Source organism: Plectropomus leopardus, chromosome 21, assembly GCF_026936395.1.
Source record: "Plectropomus leopardus strain MGB_pleo_1.0 chromosome 21, ASM2693639v1, whole genome shotgun sequence".
Taxonomy (NCBI): domain Eukaryota; kingdom Metazoa; phylum Chordata; class Actinopteri; order Perciformes; family Serranidae; genus Plectropomus; species Plectropomus leopardus.
The window spans coordinates 12,848,756-12,876,507 of record NC_142196.1 but is presented as its reverse complement, the minus strand read 5'-3'; the positions used below and the strand labels follow the sequence as shown (position 1 = coordinate 12,876,507).

The 27,752-nt window shown below is 41.5% G+C and overlaps 2 protein-coding genes across 6 annotated transcripts in view; one reads left to right on the top strand and one right to left on the bottom strand.

Moving 5' to 3' along the window:
- The window catches only part of skida1 (SKI/DACH domain containing 1), a 28,345-nt gene extending 10,170 nt beyond the window's left edge, over positions 1-18,175 (bottom strand). Inside the window, exons 1-2 of one of the 3 annotated variants that reach the window (XR_015775396.1) lie at positions 18,011-18,175; positions 12,539-12,614 (exon numbers count right to left, since the gene is read on the bottom strand). Coding sequence is in view for 1 of the 3 variants with exons in the window: in XM_088072154.1 (XP_087928280.1) it covers positions 3,477-5,810 (2,334 nt within the window). In the remaining 2 variants the exon portion in view is untranslated. Of the gene's footprint in view, positions 1-121; positions 6,149-12,538; positions 12,615-18,010 lie in introns of those variants that run through there. The other 2 variants (XM_088072154.1, XR_015775397.1) reach the window with 2 other exon arrangements.
- Positions 18,176-18,224: 49 nt separating this feature from the next.
- mllt10 (MLLT10 histone lysine methyltransferase DOT1L cofactor) overlaps positions 18,225-27,752 on the top strand; it is a 53,235-nt gene continuing 43,707 nt past the window's right edge. For all 3 annotated transcript variants that reach the window (XM_088071805.1, XM_042510239.2, XM_088071804.1), the window contains exons 1-3: positions 18,225-18,597; positions 22,469-22,548; positions 27,019-27,073. In XM_088071805.1, coding sequence (XP_087927931.1) covers positions 18,435-18,597; positions 22,469-22,548; positions 27,019-27,073 — 298 coding nt within the window. In that variant the 5' untranslated portion in view covers positions 18,225-18,434. The remainder of the gene's footprint in view (positions 18,598-22,468; positions 22,549-27,018; positions 27,074-27,752) is intronic.

The following is a 27,752-nucleotide window of genomic DNA, read 5'->3' as shown; positions in this document are numbered from 1 at the left end:
GTTTTCATAACCCTCTCCTAATGCAAATCCCAGGCCAATTTCTCCATCATTAAATCTGTTACCGCCCCCCCCCTCCGAAACAACAAATGATTGTCCAAAAGAAAGAGAAAGAGTCTCGTAATTACACTCAGTCGCGTTTAATGAATGCTTCATAATTAAAAAAAGAAAGAGAAAGTGCTTCAGAAATCCACTGTTCAAGTTTCCATTTCGAGTGCAGTTGTTCTATATATATTCACAAAAAAAAAATCAATATACAAGAAAAAAAAACGGAAAAATTCACAAAAATAAATATTCAGATTGATATAAACAACCAGTGACTTCAAATTCCATGTCAAAAAACCTGACCTCAAGTATTGTATCAAAAAAGCGAAGTAAATGGGTGAATGAGGAGGGCAGGGAGAAGAAGAGGAGGAGGAGGAGGAGGAAGGTGGAGGGGGGAGAGAGAGTGCACGCAGCCTCTAGCTGCAGCACGATGCAATTGTTTACATTGATAGCGTCACTGTCAGAGAGCTATTTGTCTTAACGGTGGAAAGACCCTCCCAACAGGCCATTACCACCATCTCCGTCCCCTCGGCCGCGCATTGTGAGCACTGCGTGAGAATAGGCTGGTGCGTCAGGGGGGCAAACCCGCACTGCTTTGGGCGCAGGCTATTCCTCTTCTTCCTATGCCGTGCAGCCTATGCTTTTGACATGCGGATTAAAGGTTGAAAGCTTCGCTCTTGCAACACAGCAACTCCCCCCTTTCAAACCATGTGCAACCCCCTCCTTTTTTTCTCTTTTTTTTCTCTTTTTTTTTATTTTTTTTTACTGCTAGCCTGCACATATACCAGCTTGTGACACGGGCTGCGAAAATAGCCAGTTTACAGGCTGGAGATATAAGTTCAAGTTTGAATCGTCGCTCCAGCACTGCAGGAATAAGGCCCACGGTGAGTTTGGGGGGCTTCGTGGCTGCAGAGTTAATCACGTGGCTAAACATATATGTATCCACGCTGATTTAGGCAGAAACTCACTTTTTGTACTTTTTTTTTTTTTTTTACAATCACCCATTACATAGTTTCTACAATCCTCTGAATGAATGCACCCTTTGCTGTGCTTGTGAGGCTGACATCATTCACGGGCTTTGGGTTTGTTGTGATCTGGCTCGCCATAAGCTGGGCCTCTCTTTGTCGCAGACAGAAAAGCCTGCCAATTAGCAGAGCGCGTCCTGCACTGCCATTAAAAAAAAACATCTACACATTTACTTAAAATACCTACATGTAGGTGCAGCTTCAACCTCTTGATTCGCTTCTGTTTAACGGTGTGGACACTGAATTTAGGAAGTAAATGAAACAGGTCTGGGGTACTACATTCACTGAGCAGCCATATTCAAAAGGCTACATTAAAGATGATGGTGGTGACAAATATAGAAAGCAATATTTTCAAAAAGACTGATTGTATTCTGGGTGTCAAATAGGACATGATTCGCGATTTTTTTTCCCAGCTCAGAATGCTGACTTACACTAATATTACACTGATGAAATACAATGGCTTCACGGAAATTAGCATATTATTAAATTATAGGAACTCACATACACTGTAAAATCTGACTAGTTGATTTTACTTTTAAAAAAATAAGGACAAAAAACTGCCTTTAAAAATAATGGTATCAGTAAATACCACTACTACTCTTATTTGCTTTTACTGAGAATTTAATTATAATTAATTAATATTGTGAAGTTCTTGCAACTTAAATATGACCCGTTTAATTAATCAATGTTTTTGAGTTTTAGCAACTCCAGCACACCAAGTTTACTGTGCTGTGTATCTGTATTCTGCTTGCTGCAAACAAGTCAATTGTAATTGTATTTTCTTAAACATGTTAACAAAACAGAACTTGCAGATCTCCTAACTGCATCATGGGAAAATTTCCCTTCATCACGATCAAGTTAAGTCAGACTAACTTGGTTTACTGAAGTTGCTAACACTTAAAAAGAACCAGGTAATTTCACTTGTCACTTTTTAAGTTGGAACAACTTCACAAAATGAAGTCAACACAGTTACATTTGAAGTAAACTTAACAATTAAATATAAAGTAAATTAAGATAATAGTTATATGTACTTCATTATTTCAAGGTGCTCTTTCCAATATTATTTTAAGTAAGATTAACTTGTCAGATTTTACAGTGTATGGGTGAATTCTAAACATCAAAATAACAGTCAAATGAATGCATTTTGGCCTTTGTGTCTACATTCAAATTAATCAGTCTCATCTTTTTTTTCTATCAGCATTTCTCACACATCATTTCACAGGCTAGTCAGAAAACCCTAAAGCTGAAACAAGACCCCCAACAGTATCAAAGTGCAATGCATTTAAGCCTATCTCTTGTGCTTTGTCGCATTGTTTCTGAGTGGCTAGAAGGTGTTTCACGCTGTTTTGGTGCTGTTTTCCCCCACTGAGAACTCCAACTCACACCCCATTCAAAGTCTACCTTGGACATTGTTATCGTGTCTGTGTTTTTCTTTTCTTTTTTTTAAACTTACGTACGTGCTTTTAACGCAAATACAGACTGGCACAAATATAATATGCAGGAGAAATCTGTGTCCAAGTGAAACCAGAAAGGACATGACTGGAGTCCATCGTGGGAGCTTACGTGCCTTGAAGGGCTGAACCTTATTCTTTTTGATTGTCTGTACATAAGGCCTGTGTTGTGACTGGGGGCCTGCGTCTGTGCAGAGTCACACATTTGCAAACCAGGAAATAGTCCGCAGAAATAAAAACAAGACTGAAAATCATATCACAAGCACCCTAGAAAGAAAAATACAACCCACAACCACCAGTAAATTCCTGTCAAATCTAATAAAGGCTTAACCGTGAGCATGTATAGATAGACATTAATAAAACCAAATTTCATTAATTCTCTGAACACTTGGACACAAGCTGGAGAAATCACAGCTTTGATATATATATAAAAAAAACACACTAGGTGGCACAGAATAGGAAACCCTGATTTTTTCCCGATTTTCCAAACTTGCTCTGAGCCCCAGCTAGATTTAGAGTAGCCTCATCTCAAGGAATGCTGTAGGTTTTTTTTTTAAACCCCTTTCCTCTTTTAGACAAAGCACAACCCACTGAAGCCCTGACACCATACAATCCAACAGGTCGAGCATAGAAAAGCGAAGAAGAAAACACTCAAGTAAACACAATAACGAGAACCTAACGTATTGCTTAGGATTGGTAGCTTATTTAAAACACAAGTTTTTAAGCATAAATCCACGAGCGGTGTGTCACAGTTCTGTGGGCGTTTACGGAGGCTCCAAAAAGGGGGATCTTGTGGGTTTTACCTCCACCAAACTTCAAAACAAAGCGGAATGTCACCCCATTCACAGAAATAAAATATGATAAACACCGATAAAGTTGCGAGCAGTTTTGTGAGCTCAAGTTAAGACTACAAAATGCAAAATGGACAAGGGTTGTTTTTTTTTAATGCATGAAAAACTCAGTATTTCCTAGTTCTCGGAGCGTGTGGGGGAGGGAGAATCTGTCCGCCTGGCTGCCACCTCCACACGGGGTGGGACGGAGGGGGAGGCCCGGGGCCCCTCAGCGAGTTCAGGGAGTAAGCAGGGCACAAATCCCCGTCGCTGCCAACAACCAGCGACGGCGGGGATGGGAAATTTGCCATGAGGCTGAAAGGCGTTTTTGCAGGCGATGCTACAGTGCTCGCGTTGCTGCGTTTGCGTCTGCTCGGTAAATCCTCAGTGGATGTGTCCTCGCAGCGACGAGAAGAAGAAGAAGACGTAGAAGAACAGGAAGAGGCAGCCTTGTTGACCTTTTTTGTTTGCGTCCTGGAAACTCGTTTCTTACTCCCCAGCACCGGAGCCCTGCAGTTTTTGTCCCCCTCTTCGATGCAGGGGGCGTCCTGGGTGCTCCTGCATTCCTGAGGACCACATGGGGCCACATCGGGGCTCCTCTCTGTGGCTTTAATAAAGTGTTTGATTGGGCTGCTCTCTATCGCATCTCCTTTACATTTGACCACCTGGCTCTGGTATTCATACTCATCACAGCTGTCCTCCACTTTAACTTTCACATTGTGGAGGTTGAAGGGTGGTGTTCTGGCTGTCCTGCTGTTGTCCGGGTGGGGGGTGGCGGTGACACAGAGCTCCTCCGGCTCGGTCTTTATTTTTTTCACTGGAGTGGGCAGTTTGAGGTTGCTGACTCTCGCTTCCCTTTTGTCGGCACATTTGGGGAGCTTGTCCTGGTCACACGGTGCGCTAAGGCACTTGGTGGGGGTCCTGCGTGAGAGGTGAAAGGCCTTACTCCGGTTGGGTCCCGGTGAATACAGCTCGTCCCTGTTTGGATCTGCCTCAAACACCCTGTCCCTCTTGGACTCAGAGAAAAAGCTCTCCCCAGGGTTAAATTTTTGCTGTAAAGGTCCAAAGTCCTTTCTGGTTTCACTGCATATAAATTCACATTTCTGGCGTTTCTCCTGTCTGCTGTCGCCTGTCTGTGAAGCAGCAGCATGACCCAGTGTCCTGTGTTTCTCTTGTTGATGCTGGTAGTGAAACGTGGGCTGCAGGACCAAAGGTGCTTTACTAGTGTTAAGAGTTTTGGCGAGAGAGCCGACCCGGGCGCGTCTGAACCGGATGCTCTGGACCGAAACACGGCTAGAAACCGAGCTGGAGTCGGACTGAGAGGAGCTCTCCTCCTCGTCTGAGCTGACCTCTGAACTCTCCGTGTCATCTTCCTCCTCGCCCTCCTCTTCCTCCTCGGAGCTGCTGCTGGTGGAGAATCCGGACCCAAAGTCCGAGTCGGGGTACGCGCGGTCTGAGTAGGTGCTGGACTCGGTGTCGCTGCTGTAACTCTCTTGGAAACTCGGCTGGTGGTGGTGGTGGTGATGATGATGGTGGTGGTGATGATGGTGAGGTCTGGGGTCAAGATAGAAATCCGAACCGAGGTGGAAAGCTCCGAAAGAAGTCCCGTGACCGCCGGGTGATTTGGGTTGTACGAGCAGCACCGGTGGTACGTGGTGGTGCGCGTGTCTGCTCCTGCTCCACGAGTGCCTCGCGCTGTCCCTGCCGCCGCCCCCCTCGCGCCTCCTCTTCCTTTTGTGAAGTAGGTCGCCGGCTGAGCGCGAGAGCCTGGACTGAGCAGCTATGGCGGACTGAGGCACCAGCGGCTGCCGGCTCACAGCGCTCCGGAAAAACGAGTGCCTTTGGCTCAAAGTAACGCGGTTCCCTGTTATTTTAGCTGTTTCATAGTTTTTAAAATGTTTGTGACTGGACTTAGTCACCAAACGGTGCTCCCGTCCGTGGGTTTTGTGGTAAAATTGAGGTAGTTTGGAGTCGGTGCGGCAGGGAGTCAGCTCTCTTCTCCTGCCCGTTTTGTTATGAAGTGTGAGAGTCTCCGGGACGCCGTGAAAACTAAACCAAACTTTTTCCTTCCACAGCTCGGCGTCCGCACGCAGGAGTCCCCCGGACGCATCCTCACCCCCGGGGGAACACGCCGCTTTCGCTTTCCTTTTGTTGGACTTCAACACCCGCTCCGTCTTGCAGGAGAAATACAGAGCCTCCACGTCCTCCCGCGATATCAGAGTGCACTTAGCGGCGTGGAAAGCTATAGAGTTTATTGCTTTAAGCTTCCGCAGCTCCTCCAGGTCGCAGTGGTGCTTCTTCACCTTCAGGTGGTCCATGCGCTTGTGCACCGTGGTCCGAGGGATGTTCTTCAGCAGGTCGGTGAAGACCTGAGACAAAGCAAACATTTGCTTGCCTTTGATGAGCAGGTATCCCAATCTCACTCCTTGCATCTCCTCAAAGCCACACTCCAGGTCTCCCATGTTTTATGCATCCAATGAATTAATCCATGTAGTCACTCTGAGTATATTATGGATTCACCAGTAAATGGCATGGGGTCGCGAGCTCAAGGCATCCTGCTCATACCTTTAATCCATCCACACTGCTGCGTCATGAAAATGCAAACTTTGACATGCGGACTTAAATGGAGCTGCCGGTGTCTCATGATCTGACAGCATCCACTCGTCGCCTCTTGCCCCTCTTGTCCGGCATGGTGGAGGAATGCGACGGATGCGTCCACCAAGCCGGGGCTGCTGCTACCTGCCTCTGCCGGCTCCACTCCCCTCTGGTCGGCAGCAGGACGAGGGGTAGGTGTACACCACTGCCTCAGCCAGAGGGATAAAATAGCGAGAGGAGAGAGAGAGAGGGAGGGAGGGAGTTGTGGGGGTGGAGGGGAGGGAGAAAAAGAGAGAGAGAGTCGTAGAGAAACAGAATAAGGGCTAAAATGCAGCTGCTATTCTGGCTGCTGGTTGAGCCACAAATAAAATGACAGAGAGGGGAGGTGCGCCAGTCTGGAGACACCTTCATCAATTAATGCCCTCGGAGTCGACGCCCATTGGACGCCGCTGACAGGTGATGCAATAAAAATGGATATTCCATCCCCACCCCCTCACACACCCTCACATCACAATAGTTTACAATTGTGCCCACAGACTCCGATGTTAGAGTAAATAACGCAGTTATGACAAGTTCATATTTCAACAGAAAGCGCTGCTGAAAATGCACCAGAGCTCGTTTAGAATGGGTAGCCCGAGCCTGCATAGTGTCATGATAGGACTGGAATGTATTGTGCTATTCCCTTTTCGGTCCATATCAAAATGCATGCGGTATAAGCAATCGATATATGCTGGTAAAATGACTCCACACTCCGGGTATTTTAGACGGTTTGATGTGTGTGAAGGCAGCGCAGCTTAAACAAAGACATTTGCTTTTTACTCTTGCAGAGCTGCTTTTCCACGTTCAGGCTGCTGCTCTGACCAAGGCTCAACTCATCTGCTTTTGTTGGCTCTAGCTTTTCGTCCATATGAGTTTTTTCTTTGCTGGTTGACTATAGACTGACCCACTAATCCTACAATATTTGTTCATACTGGATAGGCCTACACTCATTTGTTTGGCAATGCCTTAATTACTTCATCGGCATTTCCAATGTGTTTTAATACCCTTTCCCTTTACAATGCGTGCGTGTGTGTCCCTCTCTTTCTCTCTCCCTCTCTGTACGTGTGTGCGCAAAATTGTTTGAAATGTTGTGTAAAACAGGGTGTAGCACTCCCAGACTACGTATTTGTGCATACAGTTGATTAAAAAAAGAAAATAAACGTCAAACACTAAAAATTATATTTATGCGAATTCTGTGGAGTCATGCTAAACTGACAAATCCCCGTTACATTGTAGCCTTCTTTTCATGCTGCTAAAACAACGAGAACAGTGATTGGACAGGCTGAAAGTGCAGAGTCAGGGTTGCTTTTCCCACAAGATTTTCTAGACAATGTAGGTTAAAGCTGCAACTATTAAACAATCCAATTAAGAACTACTGTTCATTTTTTAAGAGGCACATAGGAGAAACATTTATAAAAAATATATATTTATATATTAAGAATCTAGGCTAAATGTTAAATAAAGTAACAACTATTTATAATATCAACAAGTAGCTTTTTATAATAAAGGGAACAGAAACACGTGCTGTGATGAATGAATATGACGCTGTCACTTGTTTTATTTCTAGAATGTGTTTGTCTGGTGTCGCACACATTTTTGACATACTGTCTATGCGCACGTGCATATTGCATGTGAACACCGGAAACACCTACACACACACACACACACACACACACACACACACACACACACACACACACACACACACACACACACACACACACACACACACACACACACACACACACACGCGCTATGACTTCCTATGACTTCTCACGGAACAGGCACGACAAAACGCACACAAAGCAAGACGCACAATCTGAGAGACGCACGCGCGCTCCCTGTCGACACACACACACACACACACACACACACACACACACACACACACACACACACACACACACACACTAAGTATAAAAAACGTATAGGCTGTAGCCACCACCCACAAAGCTGTCCAAATAATGTGACTATGTAATATATTTTAAGGGCTAATTGTTTGAATTACTGGTAGACCTTCAGAAGGGTGTTTGGACTGACTATTGTGTTTCGCCTCAGAGCCACATTTTTTCAACACTCCCAGCGTTATGTTCCGTCTTTGTTATCTATAAAACACGTAAATCCCTTGTGGCCCGTTCCTCAGCGCTGTGCGCTATGGGGCCAAAATCCAGACTGGGCATGCTCATTTCCACAATGTTAAGCCTGTTTGCTTATTTACAGACCATTCAGTGTGTGCTGAATGGCATCGATGTTACCTCGGTGTTACATCAAACAGCGTGTTATATATGTAGGCGTTGTTATTATATCTAAACCTTTTAATATGACTCGATCGTGTCCACAAGATCCTCCCGAAATTGGACTGCAGAGCATAATCACTAACATGGTGGTCATAGAACTACAGACAAGATCGTGCGTACCAAATAAGATGAAGAAAGCAGGAGATTAATGGGACTATATTGAATATATATATGGGTACCTGTAGCGACACACGCGTGCGCACGTATTTGGATGGTTAGGGTCATCGTGTTGCACCAGGAGATGTCAGCCTCCATATGGGGAATATGGTTTGGGCCGGACTGTGACCAAAAATATTTTTTCTCTTTTTATCTAATTTAAGAGTTTATATTACAGTGGCTGTGCGTATTGTGGCACAGAATCAGTAGAGATAATTAAAAGTTATAATTATAGTAGCCTCTAGTGTGACAAGGCTCCTGCTATTTATAAAGTAGGTTATATTTTACTGGATAAGCCGCAGAAAGCTGTTATGCGCCATACAAGTTACTTTAGGGTTACAGTTCAACACAAGAGATCCATGTGTGTGTGTGTGTGTGTGTGTGTGTGTGCAGGTTGCTCCTGTGCAGTGAATATATGTCTGATAGGCTGCCCAATCACTTCAAAACTAGTAAACTCCAGTTCAACCCCCACACAGCCACAGGTCACCTGACCTGCATTCTCGTCGCTCTAAATAAGACCAACCGATAACCTGCACGTTGAGCTCCTCTCGCAGCAAAACTCGCTGTTCACGTGCTGATCCTATATGACAGCATTAATACATGGGGCATGTGGAGCTTCACGGATGCAGCATGGTGAAGTGAGAGGAGGGGCAGATTGTTGAGGTCTGGATCCCCGGGAGAATAACTCCCGATCCCAGAGCCACGGTGCACCGTGCCTGGCCTGGGAGATGCAGAGAGGAACGGACAGTCGAGGCTTGTTTCATCCCACGTCCTGACCACTGTGTCTTGCCCTATTGGAAAACTGCCTCACTAGTAATAAACCATATCTATATATTTTTTTAATATAAAAAAAATCTTGAGGCTATATAAACACCCCCCCCCCTCCCCACCACCAGTCCAATCTATTCTTTACTTTATTTATTTTATTTGTCCAGATAAAATCGTAATCAAATTCCATTACAATTAAAGATTAATCTTTTGATACGTGTTCATTGGTTTTACTATTTAGTTATTTTATTAATATGACCATGGGTTGTCGCTTTCAATGCAGACGATTTAAAGCAGTATAAACCTACCAATTCTCTTGTACTGACCTAAGCCTGACCTCTCACGCGCGCTTTTTATCGTCTTATAACACAAGTACATCCTTTATATCCTTATAATAAATTACTCATATTGTACTGCAACTTGAGACAACTTTTTGACGTTTGTTAAGCTACAGCAAAGTAGATCAATCAGCAACAATTTCACATTACTTTTCAGTGTTTGGTCACAAAGGTCTGAAATATTTATCTGCAGGCTTTCAAATATACCATTAATTAATTAATTAGTACTGTCCGTCTCACCAACTATATGACACACACACACACGGCTAAAGAGCTTGAAAGATTTTGCAATCAAGATAATTTTACACGTCTAATATCCATAAAAACACATTTATTGATGTTATGTAGGCTAACTTTATAACAAAAGGACCTGACATAATGGAGGACTTTACCTGCTTATGAATAAACAAATATTACTTTCTGTATCAGGTTAAATTTGCCAGAACAACTGACGATGACGTTTCTCATATCGGCGCTGTTAGACGTGAAAGCCCTATGCTGACACCATGATCACTATTTTTAAATCAGAGCTCCACGCTTGTCCCAAACTATGTATCGAGTGTTATCTTAGCCATCCTGATAATAATATAATATTGTAATAATTACTCAAACATCGTCGTGTATATATATACATATTTGAGTATTTCCAATTAAGAGCAGGGACTCTTTGTTATGCAAATTTGTGGTTCACCAGATGCCACAGGGCACTTATTCCAGCCTCTCCTGCGCCTGGATGTTGGTCGGGACCGGAGGGGAGGAGAAGAGACCCGAGTGGCCGAGAGAGAGACCTCGAGGACGGGGGAGGTTTCTTACAGGAGACCGCAGTGTGCTGGTGATACGGGGAAAAATTCCAACAAATCTTACACTTTCGACTCCCACGAATGGACATGAGGCTACTCCAGTAAAGGCTTGATATGTTTGCGGAAGGTGAACCACTAAAACTCGCTTTAATCTGTGGGATATGTTTAGGGCATGGAGTTAATACCTTTTGGGAATCTGTGCCATTGTAACCTAGATTCATGAAAATTCGTGACGCATAGTTAGATGATCTAAAAGTGGAACAAAAACGAGTAAAAATATTTTTATTTAAAGTAAACGTTATGGATGTTCGCCTCGTGGCTGCTGCTTTACTTTTTTCTTTATTTTCCACTACTTCACGGTGGAAGACCGGCTTAATGGGGAAGATAGAGGGATTGGTGTGGAAACAGAGACGCACATGACCAATGGACACACATTGCGCAGTGTAACCTACATTTTAACAGGAGTGAAATTGTTTGAAACTTCAATGCCCGAAAAGGAACGCATGAAATGTCTCCAGTACCATGTAAAGAATATAAATAAATGGCTAAGTGTGTTTTAAAAAATGTATAGAAAGTCGACCCACGCCACACAATCGCTATGTGGTATATTTAACAGCTTCATTTGGTGATATTCATAAATTTTTTACAACCTCACTGGCTGTAAAAAAAAAAAAAAAAATCTTTTCGGTACAGGCTACAAACTCGTCAAACCAAACGTGTTGCTCCTGCAGCTCCCAGTCATTTGTTTTGCATCGAGTTTTATGGAGACACTTGGTCAAGGAGGCGCAGGCACTTGTAAGAGCATAGACTTTTTATGACACAAACCCACTGCCCCATGCCAAAACAATGAATTCCTCTCCACCCCCCACCACCCCGGGAGAATGTGATTTTACATGCAATCCGAGCCTGAAGTGTGTGCGGACAGTGGTGGGGGGAGGGCTCTCTTCACCTTTCACCCCGCCGTGTTGGGACTGTTTGTATTTTTTTCCTGGGCCCCTGTCCTACTCGCCGACCAGAGAGGAGACCAAATACTGATGGGTGTGTGACCGAGAAAGAAGCGTTATGGCACGGGAGCGCTGGGTTCATTTTTGCAGGTCATTTTAGTGTTGCAACTTCACCTATTTCAAACTTTCCCACTAAAAAGTAGCAGATGAAAAAGACCCCAAACTATATTGGAATAGCTGATGACTCTTCAACAAATAATGGCTCTAACTGTTCAACACATCATTTCTTTTAAGGGGGGGGGGGTCATATGACACAAATGGGAATGCATCACAAACATAAAGAACAAATATTAAACACAAACTGCCATGAACCACAAGAAAGACATGAAATATGTCCATACCACTGAGATAAAAATGCAACCTATGAAGCCTTATAGTCTATAATTACTGCCTAAAGGAATATCAGGCTCAATTAAATTTAATGATGCATTTATTGGGATTGCTGCAGGTGAATGACCTTAACTAAAACTTACTGTATTATTGCAACAGGGAGATTGACACAATATAAATTCTGCAGACATACAAAGGGAGGTGTGTGTGAATGCTGCTTCGTCTGAGACACTTTTCACTGTTTCAATTTTACCTTGCTTAAAAAAATAATAGTTAGGCTAAACGTATGCTGGGATATATTGTGTACAAGCTGCTCAAATATGTTGCACAACATATATTTTCTACTAAAAAAAAAAAAACATTGTTAGGCTGTTTCTTTTGTTTAGCAAGGCTATTTACATTAAATGAAAAATACCAATTTTCTCATAGACGCAATGATTTGAATACAAGCTGTTTGTGAAGACACAATTGCTTTAAAATAAAAGTCTTATTGGCTGTCAGTAGTCATTTGTTGGAGCTAAACATTCCCTTGCAGACTCATTTCTGCACACACACACACACACACACACACACACACACACACACACACACACACTTGGGATGCAGTGTTTTGTTTTGTTTTTTTTTTAAATTAGGATTGTATTACTGGTGTGATGTTTCAAACATTTTTTGCTCCTTCTGGGTCTTTCTTAGGATTAATAAATAAAAAAAAAATCAAATAAGCCTTTAAAGAGATGGCAATAGGAAATCTATATAGGGCAGTTACCATCAGAAAAAATAAATAACTGGCAGGCGATTAAGTGTGTCCAGTGTTTGTGTATACAATGTCTTAACACAATGCCATCATTTCTTATGCAGCTTACATAGAAGTCTGTGAGTGTGGGGGCTGCTTTTCCCAGTGTTGTCTTTCCTCCTGGTGCATTTCACACATCCCTTATCCTGCACAGAGAGACCACAAAACTTCACTCAGCCTATGCAAACATGTCCAGGACCCAATCATGAGAGCCCTCGGACTTCTTAAATCTCAAGAGCTATGAAGTCACACTTCTGACAATGAAACGTAGACCAAAGAAGACATTAAAAAAAAAAAAAAAAACATGAGGGGATATGAACAAGCATACTGTTGAAAGGCCAATTACAGCTTTTTACCTACATACTCTGTTTCTATGTAGTTCTCTTAAAGGCTTGCAAACTGCAAAATAAATGAAGCAAGAAATACCACAACTAAATGCAATTTATGCTATAGACAACATTTGGAAAAATGGTGCATGTTTCTATAGTATGGTAAACCTTAACAAGAGAGCTGACTTTTCTTAACAGGTCAAGGCCCATAGCAGAAACACTGTTGCAGCGGATTTAGAGATCCTCATCCAAACACCAACTTGAGAGCGCTAACATATAGCATCTAAGAGAAATGCCTGGTTATAATCACAGAATACTTTAAATTATATAAAAGCTCTGAGTGCTATATGTGAGGTCACCAATAGTGGTTGGAAGCAGATAGTGTCGCTGCAATTTTCAGTCTCAGAGAAAGCTCTTCTCTGACAACCCGAGGAACATTATACATGATTTGTGCAGACTTTGACTTAATCAAGTGCAAGTTGTAAAAATCATTTGCCATTTTCAGTGTTTCAGTAGCTATATGGGCCCCTCCACAACCGCTGCCCCCTCCTTCGCCTCCCTTTGTTCTCTCCAGCTCTAATAGGTTTTCCCCTGCCACACACAATTCACTTTTTTTTCCCTTTTCCCCAGCTCCCCATCCCTCCCTCACCCCCCTTTTAGTGCAGTGCCCAGTGTCGACTGAAGCATTTGAGCAATTTGAAATTAAAGCAAACAATGGGCAGGCACTCCCAGGGACCTCTCGCTCACCATATTACACGGAGGACGCTCGTGTGCTCTTGCGCATTATTGGCAAGTCATTACGTTTCTCTGGAAACCAAGAGCGGGAGCTCGCTCAGAGGAATCGGTGATGCAAGCAGCAGCTGAGTGCTTGGAATAACATGTGTGTGTGTGTGTGTGTGAGTGTGTTCTGGAGCATCCTTGGCAACAGCATGGGGATGCTGTCAAAACAGAACTGTATATTGACAGGTCTGATATGCAGCCTGCTATAGGATTCTCAATGCCTCTAGTTTTTTGTTTTTTTTTTAAGATATAGGTATTCATCCTTACAATGGAAAGCTTTTCAAATTGCTGTCTCAAGTCTACTGGCTCTGCACTCAAAAGGCATACACAACTTTTCCATTCTTAATCATACTGACATGGCATGGTGAAAACCATGCCATGCCATATAGACCTACTGTATTTTATAGTGTGTTGACTGTTGAATTTCCAAAGGTGTACATGAACTGTGATTCATTTTTTTTTGTTTGGGCTATCATTTGTGAAAATTGAAAAATTGAAAATCTCTTAAAATTACAGAAATCCTATGGTTGTCATTGACTTTGAAACTGTCAAAAACACTGTTGTTTGTACTTGTGTACTTTGTGCTGGGAGGGACAGAGTATACAGTTAGGAAACATCATGTTTTATCATATTACTATTGTCTTTTTGTATTAAATGAATTTAGTGCAATGAAATAAAAGACCTACATTCCTGACTTTTTAAGGACATGTGTGTGAATGTGTACAAACATTAATGACATCTGGAGAACATTCTGCATTTCAGCTTGAAAATTAAATATCTAGCCTCTCACATGATTACAAATATGCAGTCTGCCTTTAGAGAAGTGGTATACTGAAATGAAAAGGATTCAAATGGATTCGAAAAGGACAGGATAACAACCCTAAATGCAGAAAAATCCTCAAAGGGAAAATCAGCAAGTGCACAGAATGTACAGCAAAAACAGATGTGTGTGTTTAATGTACTTGAATTATCAAAACCAAAAAAGGTTATCTTAAGGTGTGAACACACACACACATTTATCTAGGCCTGCTATAGCAACTAAAAATTAATGTAATTATTGATTATTTTGCAAATCAGTGTAATGAAGCGAGGGATTGTTGCGCTCATTCGTTAGATTTTTTATGAAATATAAATATATAAAAGGGGTGAGGAAAGTCTTGAGTCTATCCTTAAAAGTGGAGACGGTGTCTGCCTCCCTGACCAAAACTGGAAGATGGTTCCATAAAAGAGCGTGGTAACTGAAGCTCTGGCTCACATCCTACTTTTGGAGACTTTAGGAACCACAAGTAACCCTGCGTTTTCAGAGCGCAGTGCTCTTGAGGGTTGATAGGGAACTATGAGCTGTGAAAGACACGACAGTCAGAGACTTGTTGGGGCAACTCGATAATAGGGAGTTGCAGTAATCAAGCCTAGAAAACACAAAAGAGTGCACTAATTTTTCGGCGTCTGTTTGAGACTGGTTATGCCTGAATTTTTCCAATGTTACGCAAGTGAAAGAAAGCAGTCCTTGAAGTTTGTATTCAGATGAAATTCAGAATATGGGCCGGGGGCGCGGTACATTATGACAAATAGAATGGGCTGTGGAGTTTTCCAGCTTGGGTGTGAAAGACTAAGAAAAAGGTTTTCAAATGAATTATTATTTAGTTTATCTTTAGGATGAATTACTAAGCTTGAATCAAAAATGGCAGAGATTCTGCCTTCTCGGCCAGTGGCTCAAGCAATGTGAGTATTTATATGACCAGGAGGAGTGGACTCATTCAGGCTAACATAATGATGAGGACACAGCCAGGTCTCCATGAGACAGAAAAAATCAATATTATTATCCGATATTTAAATGAGCTTTAGATGATAGGGATCTAAAATTCAAAAGACTGCATTTAATTCTCCTGTTATAATGCTCTTTGACAGATGATGTGATCATTTTTTATTAAATTCTCTTGTACAACTCCCATTTTGTTTATTTTAGATTTAAACAATTTTAGTGGTCGGGGGACACACATGTTTTATTACACTATGGGTGTGTGACTGTAATAAAGGGGGCTCAGAGAAGCGTATAAGACTGCGATTCTGCCCCCTGGTCCCAACTCTGGATCATCATCATGGCTCTAATAAACTCGGCCAGATTCCCAGAGAGGAGAGCGGCTCCATGCAAAGTTGAATGGATGTCATCCCTCCTGATAAGACCAGGTTTTCTCCAGAAAGTTTGCCACTTATCTACGAAGCCCACATCGTTTGCTGGACACCACCTCGGCATATCTGGGTGTCATAAACGCCAACATGAATAACAATCTTACCAAATCTATGCTTAGCCTTAGCAAGGAGTTTCAAATTTGACTTGGCGTCGCCCGCTCTGGCCCCAGGGATGCATTTTACTATGGCCGCTTGTGTCACTAACTTCACGTTTCGCAAAACAGAGCTGCCAATTACCAAAGTTGTGTCCTCAAGGAGAACGCATTTTAAACGTTAAGTGGGGGTGGGTGGTGAACCGCGGGCTTCGGCTTGACACTATGCCTCGCTCGGACAGTCACCCAGGCTCCCGGCTGCACGGGGGTTACCTGGGGACGGCTACCAGAGTTTCGCTATGTCGGTCCACACCGGGTACAGAGGGGCTTGCTAACTATTGCAGCTAGAGTGGATTTTTCCACGGTGCGAAGCCGCGCTTCTGGGTCGCAACAAACAAACTACACTTATTAAATGAACCATTATGGCTAAAGGAGGCAGAGGAGTAACTATGCATCTGACACCGAGAAGGAGAGAGCAGCAGAGGGAGAGGTCATCGATAACAAGGGCTAAAGTAGCTAACGAGCTAGCAGCGAGTGAACGGCTGTGTGATTAAACCGGAAACCCGCTGAGAGGAGAATACAGCAGTGAGTGCTCGAGTAAAAACTGGGTGAATTTAAATCGCAGGCAAGTTATAAGTAGTCGGAGTAAATAGCACGTTAGAAGATTAGCTGGTAATCGGTCGCAAGAGCAGCACAGAGACGCCACAAGACAAAAACAAAAGCACGGGAAGTGAGGTAATACGCTTACCGCAGTACGTCAGCATGTCCATCAAAACAACGCGATACTGTGCTTGTGCTACTACTACTACTACTACTACTACTGCTACTGCTACCATCGCGATATTTTGTCTGGCAATATTGTATCAATACACAGACGCCAAGTATAAATATTTCATTATATAAATGAATAATGTTAAATATACAAATTACGCTTTTGGTTGCCCTGCTAGACTGATAAAATCAATTGCTTTTTAAAAACCACTAGATACATGTTGCAGCAATAAAAATGAATAAATGAGCTGAAAATACTGGAAACTTTATCCTAAAAATGAAAGTTTTTCTTTCATTCGCAGTTGAAAAAAGGTCATAAATGCAATACATGATACTGCAATACTCAGCATATTGTGAAATATTTAAAATCGCAATAATATTGTATCGAGACCAAGGCTAAGAATTGTCATAATATCATATTGGAGGGACTCTAGAGATTCCAATCCCTATAAAAATACTAATTAAAATTTCCCTGAACCCAGCATGTCTTTATTAATTATGCCTTGTTTTGTCCTGCTATCAGTCTAAAACTCAAACATAATAAACAAAAAGGCTAGTCAAATGACAGAAAACAGATAAAAAACAGCAGATCCTCCTATCCAAAAAACTCAAGCCAAGAATGATTCTGCTTAAAAATGTAAAAACATTTTTGATTTATCTTTTTTAAATTATCATACTTGTTGTGAGTTCATTTTTGTTCGATCGATTACGCTAATTGACTTGACATTTTATCTCCTAATTGAGTTAATATACAATAAATAGTAGGGGTCAACAGATAATAAGCCTGGCCAATTATTGGGGCCGATATTTGGCAATTTGACGGTTATATGTATCAGCACATTATTTTAATGATTGCAGATAAAATTAATTAGTGTACAAGTGAAAAGATAATGTCAGCATGGGAAAAACTTTTACTTTGTAAAGCCTCAGAGAGCTATTTGTATTAATTCATTTTATTTAAATTTTCACTTGAATTTATTTTTTAAAAAGTTGCTCAGAACTTGTTGTATATGATGTTGAATGTTTTAGTTTTGATGAAACATGTACTGAAGACATTTAAACAAGGTTTTGTGTTGCTAACTACTAATAATCAGTAATGGCCCTGACAAACGGTCGACCAATATTAAATAGTCAACATGATCCTCACACTGAAAGTAAACCCTCTTTTTTTACGCTGGAACAGAAAATTTCCATTTCTTTGAAATGCAGCTGTGCTCTATGCATCACAAACGCATCTTATTCCACTAAGTCAAGAATTACAGTCCTTCCTGTAAACAAACTCTAAACACAGTCAACATTCACAGTTTTCTAAACATTCAGCGTTTCACAGCTGCAAAACGTAGTAATTCTGTGTCAGTAATACACCAAAGCTTTGCCTACCTCCATGTTGCTACAGTGTAACTTGACAGTGAGTGGAGGAAAGTGAAGTTTCTCTGCTACAAACTTTCAAACACCTCTGCCATTTGGAGCCAAAATGGGACGTTGTTTTCGGCGGTCCAATCACATCCGTCTTTTACTTCCTGTCAGAGGGCACGCACACACACGCGCCTTGCGTCATTACGCATTTCCTGTTCACTACGAAATCCCCCCGCCCCCCCTCCCCTCTTCTGCTCGCCGTCGCGCCGTGAAGTGGATGTTTTGGTGAGAAAATACAGTGTCGAAAAGGGATGTAAATACGTTTAAAACATGACATTTCGACCGAGTGGGACCTAAAGCGGCGTAGCTGGGGAACGAAGGGCGTTTTGTGCGAAGGTTTCGGTTCATCTTTATGTCGTATTCCTCCGCATGTCCGCTTTCTTCGTAGATGGTCTCCGGCGAGCGTTGTCTGGCGGCGGACGACGAGTTGTCGACGAATAATATGAAGGAGATGATCGGGGGTTGCTGCGTTTGCTCTGACGAGAGAGGCTGGGCGGAAAACCCGCTGGTGTACTGCGACGGACACGGCTGCAACGTCGCCGTGCATCAAGGTAAGCGGTGCTGTTAGCTCGGCTAGGACTTAGCAGTTAGCTCGCAGGCTAGTTTAGCGTAGTCTTGTTGCAAGGTTATGGAGCGCTGCGTGCGGAGCCTCCTCCTCCGCCTGCCCTCACCAAGGCCAGGCTGAGGTCAGCCTCCACACATGCAGCAGGACAGTCTACTACTTTGGCTTGGCAGCTTACTTTGCCTGTTTAATCTGGTATGGACGATTGTTGGCAACTGCTTTATGAAAAACGTACTGGCTGTCAGTCGTGCTCATTTTAGCTGTTCTGCTGTCAGAAGCTGTCATGTGGGATATCCAGGAGTAATACTCTCCTCTTGTCAAATGGTGTAAACTCTTGTCGACGACTTTACCATGCGATCTGCCAAATGACAGTCAAGTTTGCATCAGATATGAAGGAAAACAAATTTTGGACGCAACTTTTTAGCTCAAAGAGCAAAACAGTGATTTCCAAACAACATGTTAGCTCGTAGTAGTGTGGCAGTTATGCAAAGCTGCCGAGACGCTGCTTACCCAAGATGACTCAGATAATGACGTCCAGTGTTTACAAATTTAACAGCTGGCCATGTGTCTATTTGGCAGACGCAGGGGGAGAGTGAGAACTACTTGAGATGTCAGCAACTCTGAACCCATGCAGATGCATTTCAGTGTATTCACACTTGTAACCCAAGTGTTTTTGTAACAGCTTGTAAGTGTTTGGACTGTTAAATAGGGCTGACAGGGGCATGTCTGTAAGCCTGCAGTTAGACAGGGCAGCACTCACATTTAGTCAAATATTATAAAACTATTTGACCCACGTGTTTCTCTAACATGAACCAGCACCAGTAACATGCCTTACTATGTGGCTACACAATTGTACCAATTCTCATCGTGGTTTAATATTTCACATTACGGCTATATGATATCATGTCAGCCTCAACTAGTCAGTTTTCGTGACTCTGTAAAACATACTGTATCAGTTTGCCCAAAATTAGTTGCCTTTTGAAACTGGTTCAAGAACCAGACAGGAAGGTTTTTAGTGGACTACGATACTTAGAATGTCGAATGTACCCCATCAAGTACTGTATAACATATTCTATTACCCCACGGTTATCCTAAATGAATAGCTTTGAAGCTTCCATACAAAGTATTGCTGAATATTGAAAGTTGCGATAGGACCACAGATTAAACACTTACATCCAAACATGAACCCTCTGTTAAATGTCTAGTCACTTCCCAGATGTGGTCTGTTTGAATTCATTTAATTTAACCTTTAAATATGCAACACATTGCATACTTTATTTAATGTATAATACTTTGCAGACACACTTTGGGTATGATTGGAAGGACATACATGCAACATGCCTTAAAAGCCACTTCTTCTACCTCAAGTGAATTGGTGGTAGCAGACAAGCCTTTGAAGCTCCAGTGAAAATTATCCGAAAATATTCAGAGCTTTGCCTTGGGAAATACAAGCTATCATACTTTATTCAAACTCGCGGACAGTATTTATATACTTTGCTGTTACTGTAATTATGAGTTAAATGAGAGACAAGGACAATAATTAGACTTACGGATTTTTTTTTACTTGAAGCAAAAACAGCCTCAAAATGTGCAATGATCACATCAAATAAATTAGAAGGAATATCTCAAAAAAACAAACTCTCTCATATGTAGGCTTATAAACAAACGAATACCATGTTTCCCACAGAATTATCAACTGGGGCTAGGGCAATCAATGGCAAAATTTTACTTAAACTGTGCCTAGCGTTCTGCTGCTCTGTCTGTGTCCAGAGTACATCCTGCACTCCGATAGTGTGATGCGATCAGTAACTGAGCAGTATATATATTCCAGTAGCACTCCTAATGAACGATACAGCTCCAAAATATAAAATAAATCAATGTCGGCAGATGTTTTAATCGTGGCAGGCTGCCACAAGTATACAAATGTTTGGGGAAACCCTGGAATTAAAAAACAGACTATAGCCTGAGCCAATGATCAATGATATTGGATTGTATAATTAAAAACAAACAATCAAAAAAAGAGAGACAGAAAACCAGAAGCATTCGAATACTTCTTTGATATTGATTATCATGACCATGTGAGCAGCTTCGAAACATTTGGGACAGCCCTGCAGACTGTACTGCATTAGTTAAGATCAGACAAGGTTTTGATTCAGATAAACAACATCTCATGCGTTACCTTGTCCAGATGTTTTCTGAAAACCACAGTTATGACAGCATCTGTTTAAATGAAACATTCCTGCAAGAAAGATTAACTAGCAGCATTCAAAAATTTCCAATAAATAGCTTATTGCTGTATCCCAGGACTCAGCAGATATGAAACTGTTGGATAATTAACAAAAATAATGATTTTGATGTCCGTCAGGACACTGGCATCAATCCATAGAAGAGATGCATCTAAAAAAGAGTCACGAGAGACCAGAAGTGCTTCACTCAGACTGTGAGAGTGTCCGGATTTCACACTATATACTAATACTATTAGAAAATATACTATTTATCAATGGTGAGAGAACATTTTGGAAAATGGTGTATTATACAAGACTATGTAATATTGCAGTGCAGAGAGAAAACAGTACAAGGCAACTGTTAGTGTTGAACCTCTGACACAACAAAGTCATAATTTTTTTCTATCTCTTCACAGTCTCTTTGTAAACGCATTGATGATGAATAAAAACGTCCCCTGTGTGTTTGAAGACACCTCTGAATCTTAGAGAAAATCTTAAAATAACATCAAAGCATTTACATGCTCTATGTACCATCGGTTAGCATGGCAACAAATAAAAGTTTCAAGTTTTTAAGTGATTTGATCAGACAGTTGTAATTATTAAAATGAGTCAGTATGCAGCATGAAGCAGAATATTCCAACCAACTGCTACTTGATGTTTTGTCTGCAAGTCTGGTCACCGGTTTCTTCATTTGAACTCAGTTACCTTCTGGGTGTTTTGTTCTCAGAAATCTGGATTATGGCTGTTTATTCCATTGGATTATGAGCTCTGGACAGATCAGAGATAATCTGAAAATGTGTAGAGGTAGGCTATTTAGGGTAGTGATGCCGTATTTAGGGTAGCACCGCCTGCGCTGAAACAAGTCTGAGTCGTGTAAGCATCAGTGGAATCGGGTTATAACTCAAGATGAAAGAACTCAGTGTGTTTTTGAAGTTACACTCCATCTTGTAAATCATATTGTTTGCTAAAGCGATGCCAGAATATTAAGGTTTGACAGAACCTCGCATACTGTTTGTAAGAAGAGCGACATCAGTGACAATTGTCTCCTCTCCTGCATCCACACAGCAGTGTGAAAAATAAAAGTGCAAATTCTTCATGTCATTGTGAGACATTTCGTATCATCTCAGCTCTTAAATTAAGCAGTTTCTGCAGCTGACATTCTTTCTTTGACTTTTGTTTTCATAGAAATGTTTGGTCTATTAAAGATTGCGGACTATCTGAATGCAGTTTCTGTATGTATCGTCCCACAAGCTTGGTGACATTGACAAAAAAGCAAAGCATTATCATCGATGCCCATATGTGTTGACATTGTCATTGTCCCAGGGGCTTAAAATATTTTGTAGTGCAGGAAAACTATGTCAGCTGTCAGTAGCATATCAAAACAACAGCAGCGTGTTCGACACTCTGTCAGATGAAAACACTGCTCGGCTCTGCATTCAAACCACTTTAGTCACAACTTTGCCTTCTGGCACTTGTAAAAACCAGTCAGAAGAAGAGATCATATGATATTGTAAAGATGTTATCAAGCGTTGTCAGGTTTGCTGTGGTTTCATTATCACTGTGTAATTATATTCTGTAGTCTTTCAATGTGGTTGTATTGACTTACTTTAACACACCCGCTCCGTCTGTCCTCAGCCTGCTATGGCATCGTGCAGGTGCCCACCGGTCCTTGGTTCTGCAGAAAGTGTGAATCTCAGGAGAGAGCGGCCCGCGTGGTGAGTTACACAATCCAGCTACCCATTCATCATTTATGAGTAAACTCCTTGAATAACAGGACTGTCTGACAAAGACGGTAGACGTCATGCCCTTGCACAGCACCAGCAGATATAAATGGTCACTAAGAAAATAGCACCAAGTTGGGTCTTGTATCTTCAGCGTGTCTGTTCACATTGACTGCAAGATTTCATAACCAGTATCATACCTTGTGCTGATGAGAAAATGTCTTTTAATCTGCTCCAAATATGAGCTGCCTACTGTTTCTGAATATTTTAGTTATGAGAGAAAGTAGACAGAACAACTGTTTATTGCTATTTTTAAATATTAAAAGATACAATCATGCAATGCATCATGAAGGGATGGGGTTTGAAACCCAGTTCTTTTCCGCTTTTTTCAAAACCAATATCAAAATCAGAAATGATTGAGCTTATTGATACCGCTATGGAGTTCAGCGGGCCCTATAAGGTGACATTACATCTCGAGTCGAGTCACAACATTTAAATCCCAGCACACCCAAACTTAATAGCAAGTCCCCTTGATTAAAAATAGTAATCCAGTGTTGAAATCCGAGTTGAAGTTGGCAGGATAAGAACTAGTTAGCTAAATAAACGAGGTTCCATATGGTTTCATTGTGATGTGTTCATGGTCGGCTCAGTAAAATGGCATTTATACAAAGGTAAATAAAATGTCATCACGATGTGTTCAAATGTAACATCAAGAAAAAGAAAATTTAGTTATTGGTGAGAAACTTGAATAATACCATTGTGTGGGTGAGATATTTATTTCCCCAGCAATATAAGATTAAAACTCATTGTCGCCTCGTTGTTCCACCAAATTATAGAAAAGTATCAATAGTGGTATCAATAAAGACTCGTTAAGGAGTCTTGATAATGGTATTAATATCAATAAAATTAACAATGCTCATACATAGTATTCTGCAATGCAGTCACAGTCGTAGATGACAAACAATATTGAAATATTGCCCAGCCTTACTGTATGGCTTGCTGGATTTCTGTGTTTCACCTGAATTCAAAGCTCTAATCAGACAGAGAGTGTTTCGACATCCTGCAGCGGCTTTTTGTTATCATTTTTCGAAGTGTTTTGCTCCCTGCTTTTGAGTCAATTTATCCACTAAATGCACCTCTCATTTTTGTAAGAGCACTCCTATCTCCTTGAGTTGAAAAAACTTTAAATCAGAGTGGGGAAAAAAGGGCCCAATGTCATTGGTGGTTTTTTTTTTTCATTGTCTAGACAGATGAATTAAGTGCGCCTTCTGTAGTTGTGATAACAAGTAGTCACAAACATGGTCTTTGTGAAGCTAACATGAGCTTACTCTCAATGTTGCCCTATGTAAGCTACTTGACATATGTGAATAAACTGCCACCTCAACTTCTTTGTAACTTTTAACCAACCATAACTAGGCCTGATGACTAACAATCGATTGCTAAACTGCCAGACTTATCCTGAAATAAGTATCATCCAGGTTAAGCTCCTGGACCAGCTGATGGTCCTCCCTGAGATTTCTTCTTTTTCTGGGGTTCTCATATACCCACACAGATATATGTTTCCCTGTGCCCAGTACAGCCTCTCACTCAAAATCGGAGTTCCCTTTAGCATTATTAATGCAGATTTAAGGTACAGATCTGTAAGTTAACATCACAGCAAAATAACGTTTTGGCTAAGGACAAGTGATTTGGTGGTTGCTTAGTTAAAAAAGACACAGCAAGCTGCAAAAGCGCTCTGCCTTATTGGGACGGATTTCAATGACAGTGTGGTACACCTCACGTTTTGTAACCTATAACATGCGCTCTGATGTCTGATCGGGGCCTAACAGGTTAGGTTTATTTGAAGATGTCTTTTACATTGTACAAAACTGACTTTTTAGAGCTTTCCTTTGGCTTTTCCTTAACAGGGAACCTAAGAAGGACTTCCTTTATTGTATCAAATGGCATTAACACACAGCAGTAGTATCATTGTTTAACTCATTAGTAGGACTCAGAAGCTTGCTTGTGTTGTGCTCACCCTGTGTTACTGCTTCATCTTAAATCTCTATACAGCTTGGCAGAAGCTGCTGTATCAAAGGCATTATAACTAGTGAAATTGTATTGGAGGTCTGCACAGACCTGCATGTTACTGCCTCTTTTCGTGGAGCTACCTCCTGCACAGGCAGCACTTTCTGTGGTGTGTGCTGTCTCCTACGGCCCACAATCTGTTTTCTCCACCAGTTACTTTCATATGTCACCAAATAATATTAAGTCCTTATGAAACGCTCAATAGAACCTATCAGAAATGCTTGTTTGTGGCCAGTTTACCAACTTAACTAAATTCCATTCTATAGTGTGCAAAAAGTAAGCTATCAAGTCTGCAACTTGAAAATGTTACTGCTGAGGCAGGGAAACGGCCCTGGAAAGCACTGCATTTCCAACAATAGCTGGACTCACCGGCTCTCCTTAGACCCCTGAATCATGTCACTTAGAGCTGAACTGAATTTGGCCAAAGCGTTTACATACTTTATGTGCTCTTTTTGTGAAAAGCCATAAACTGCTATGGCTAAGTTGCTGAGTTTCAACTTAATATGACCTCGGCAAACTTCTAAGGACCTGTCGAGATTTTGTCAGGGCAAGATTTACTTGCGTAGTTGTTGATACAGGTGCTAGGAATGATCTGCCGACTAGCTGTATTCATGTGTGTGCAGAGGGCAAAGTTGCTCTTGCAGAAATTTAGCAGGACAACTTGGGTTTTCCTTTAACCTCTTAACCTGGTGAAGGAAACCAGGTTTCTCGTGTACATGGCAATTCAGAAATGAGTTTAGCGGAGAAATACTATTACAACCAGGTCACTCAAGTACATGCAAATGCTTTGAAAGTTGCAAAGCAGTGTCAAAGTATACAAAATCTTTAAATGCAGTGTTTTTAAAAGCCGAACATCATTCTCCTTGAAGGAAGATGTGAACTTGTTAGTCCCTTATTTCAGGCTGTGCAGCGGACAAATGGGTGAGGTGTTCCTTTTAAATATCACAATATAAGCATACAAAAGTGTTTTAACAAGTTGGTAATTACATGAGTGTGTCTGTTTGCAAGGGTCAGGGGAAAAATCAATACAGGCTGGTGTTGCAAAAACCTATCAAAACATGGACCCCAAAAATTTAATTTTTTAGTACATAAATTATTAATATTGCAAACACAAATTAAACTTTTGGTAGCCGACTAGAATAATAATATAAATATCTTTTGCTGTCCACTAGATAAAAATTGCTACAATAAAAATGAGATGAGAACTTAATCTTATTACATAAAACAAATGTTTTTCTTTGGGGACATAATTTGCATTTGAAAATAGGTAATAAAATCACAATGTAACGCAACATGTATTATCTAAATACTTAACATATTGCAAGACATTTGAAATTGCAGTAATATTGTATTGTGACTTTTAAGTGTCGTGATTGTATTGTGTCGTAGGGCCACCTGTAGCATTCTCAAAGGATCACATTGTGCACAAAGTTAGTGGATAACTGTAGCTAGTAAAATTAGTTATTTTCTGATTGACAGAGTAACCTGAAAATGAAAAACGCTGGTAGGAAAGTGAAGTACCCAACTTCCTGCGAAGCGTTAGGTTAATGGAAGAGTGATAAATAATTACCCTCACTTTTAAAATCTGTAATTCTCCTAATAAAGCATCCATCGCCTTTCTTGAATTGAGTGCTCTGAATCAAATTGACCTTTCGAGTCGATCAATTATGACTCCACTTTGTTTGCCTAATAAAGGAATATTTGGGAAAGGTGTTTACACTTGTGGCATTTAAATGGTTTCATTAAAGTTCATCCCGTCTATCGCTTGCAAGTGCTGAGTTTAGAAAGATTGTGAATTAAAGTGTAAATAAAGCAACAATTTGACTGTACAGCACTTTTTTAACCACAACTTTACAGTAAAAAAACATTTATAATAAATTAAATATAGATATTCAAAACCCTTCAAAAAGATGGATTTTAAGATCGTACTGTGGAGTTGGGGCACCTTTACTGTCTTGTTTGTGAGGTGTGAGCTTAAACATGCCACAGAAAAGTATTGGAGGAAGAAATAAGGAAAGAAGGGACATGGAAGTCTTTCCGCTCTGTTACAGTTCACACACACTGTGCTCTTTGTAGTTAAGGCCTTAAGATGAGCAACGGCAGCTTATGTGTGAGTTGAGTGAGAGTTCAATTGTCAGGCTCAGAGCAGCAGAAATAATTGCTGGAGGACTTGTATTTGCTGATATACAGGACATGCACACACTTGGAGTGATAAATAACCTCAGGTGGCAGGTAGTGAGGGTGTTTTCCCATAGAGTTTCTGGCCTTGTGCCCAAGTCAGGGCCGCTTGCCAGTTTATCTCACACACTGGCATATTTGTCATACTTTTCTGTGTTTACCTCTCCCTGTGTGGATGACCTGTTGTTTCTGACCTGGTGTCTCTTTTTTTCCCCACAGAGATGTGAACTGTGTCCCCACAAAGATGGAGCCCTCAAGAGGACAGACAACGGAGGTAGAATCCCTCTCAGCTACTTAAACACACACATACACGCACACACATGCACACACGCACACATCTGTGGTGAGCCTCTTGTGTATTTTGTCATTAATTGCATGTCACCGGCAAGTTTAAGGGGTGTGAGCGTGCTGGGAGAGTTATGTCGCTGTTTGTTGTGTGTGCTGCCTCTCTCTGCCGTCCTTGCCAGTCCATGTTTTATGTGTGTGTGTCTGTGTATGTTTATGAGGGGGCGGGCCAGGATGGGTATAGTGCATGGCCTGTGAGGAGTCTCCTCTCTGGGTTCATTGGGAGGTCAGCTTGGTGGAGACTGTAAATATTCTGTGTGTATGTGAGTGTGTGTGTGTGTGTGTTGAGTCAGTCAGAGAGAGAGGCACAGCTGTGGGATTGTGTCCAGGCCTGCAGGGAGGCATCAGGACAACACTAACACACACCGTTTTACTACTTTCTCTTTTATTTTACCCTTCCCATGACCCCTCTCTCCCTCTCTTCTTCCTCCCATTTTTCTCTCGCCATCTCTTTCCCCGACCGTCCGTTTCTCTGCTCCTGTCAGTTCCTCTTCACTTGTTGATCTGTGTGGTAGTTGCTGTTATTTCAGGTGGGACAGTAATAAAGCACAGCAAAGGGATTAGTCTGAAATGGGTATTTGATCTACCCTCTGAACATATAGCAGGAA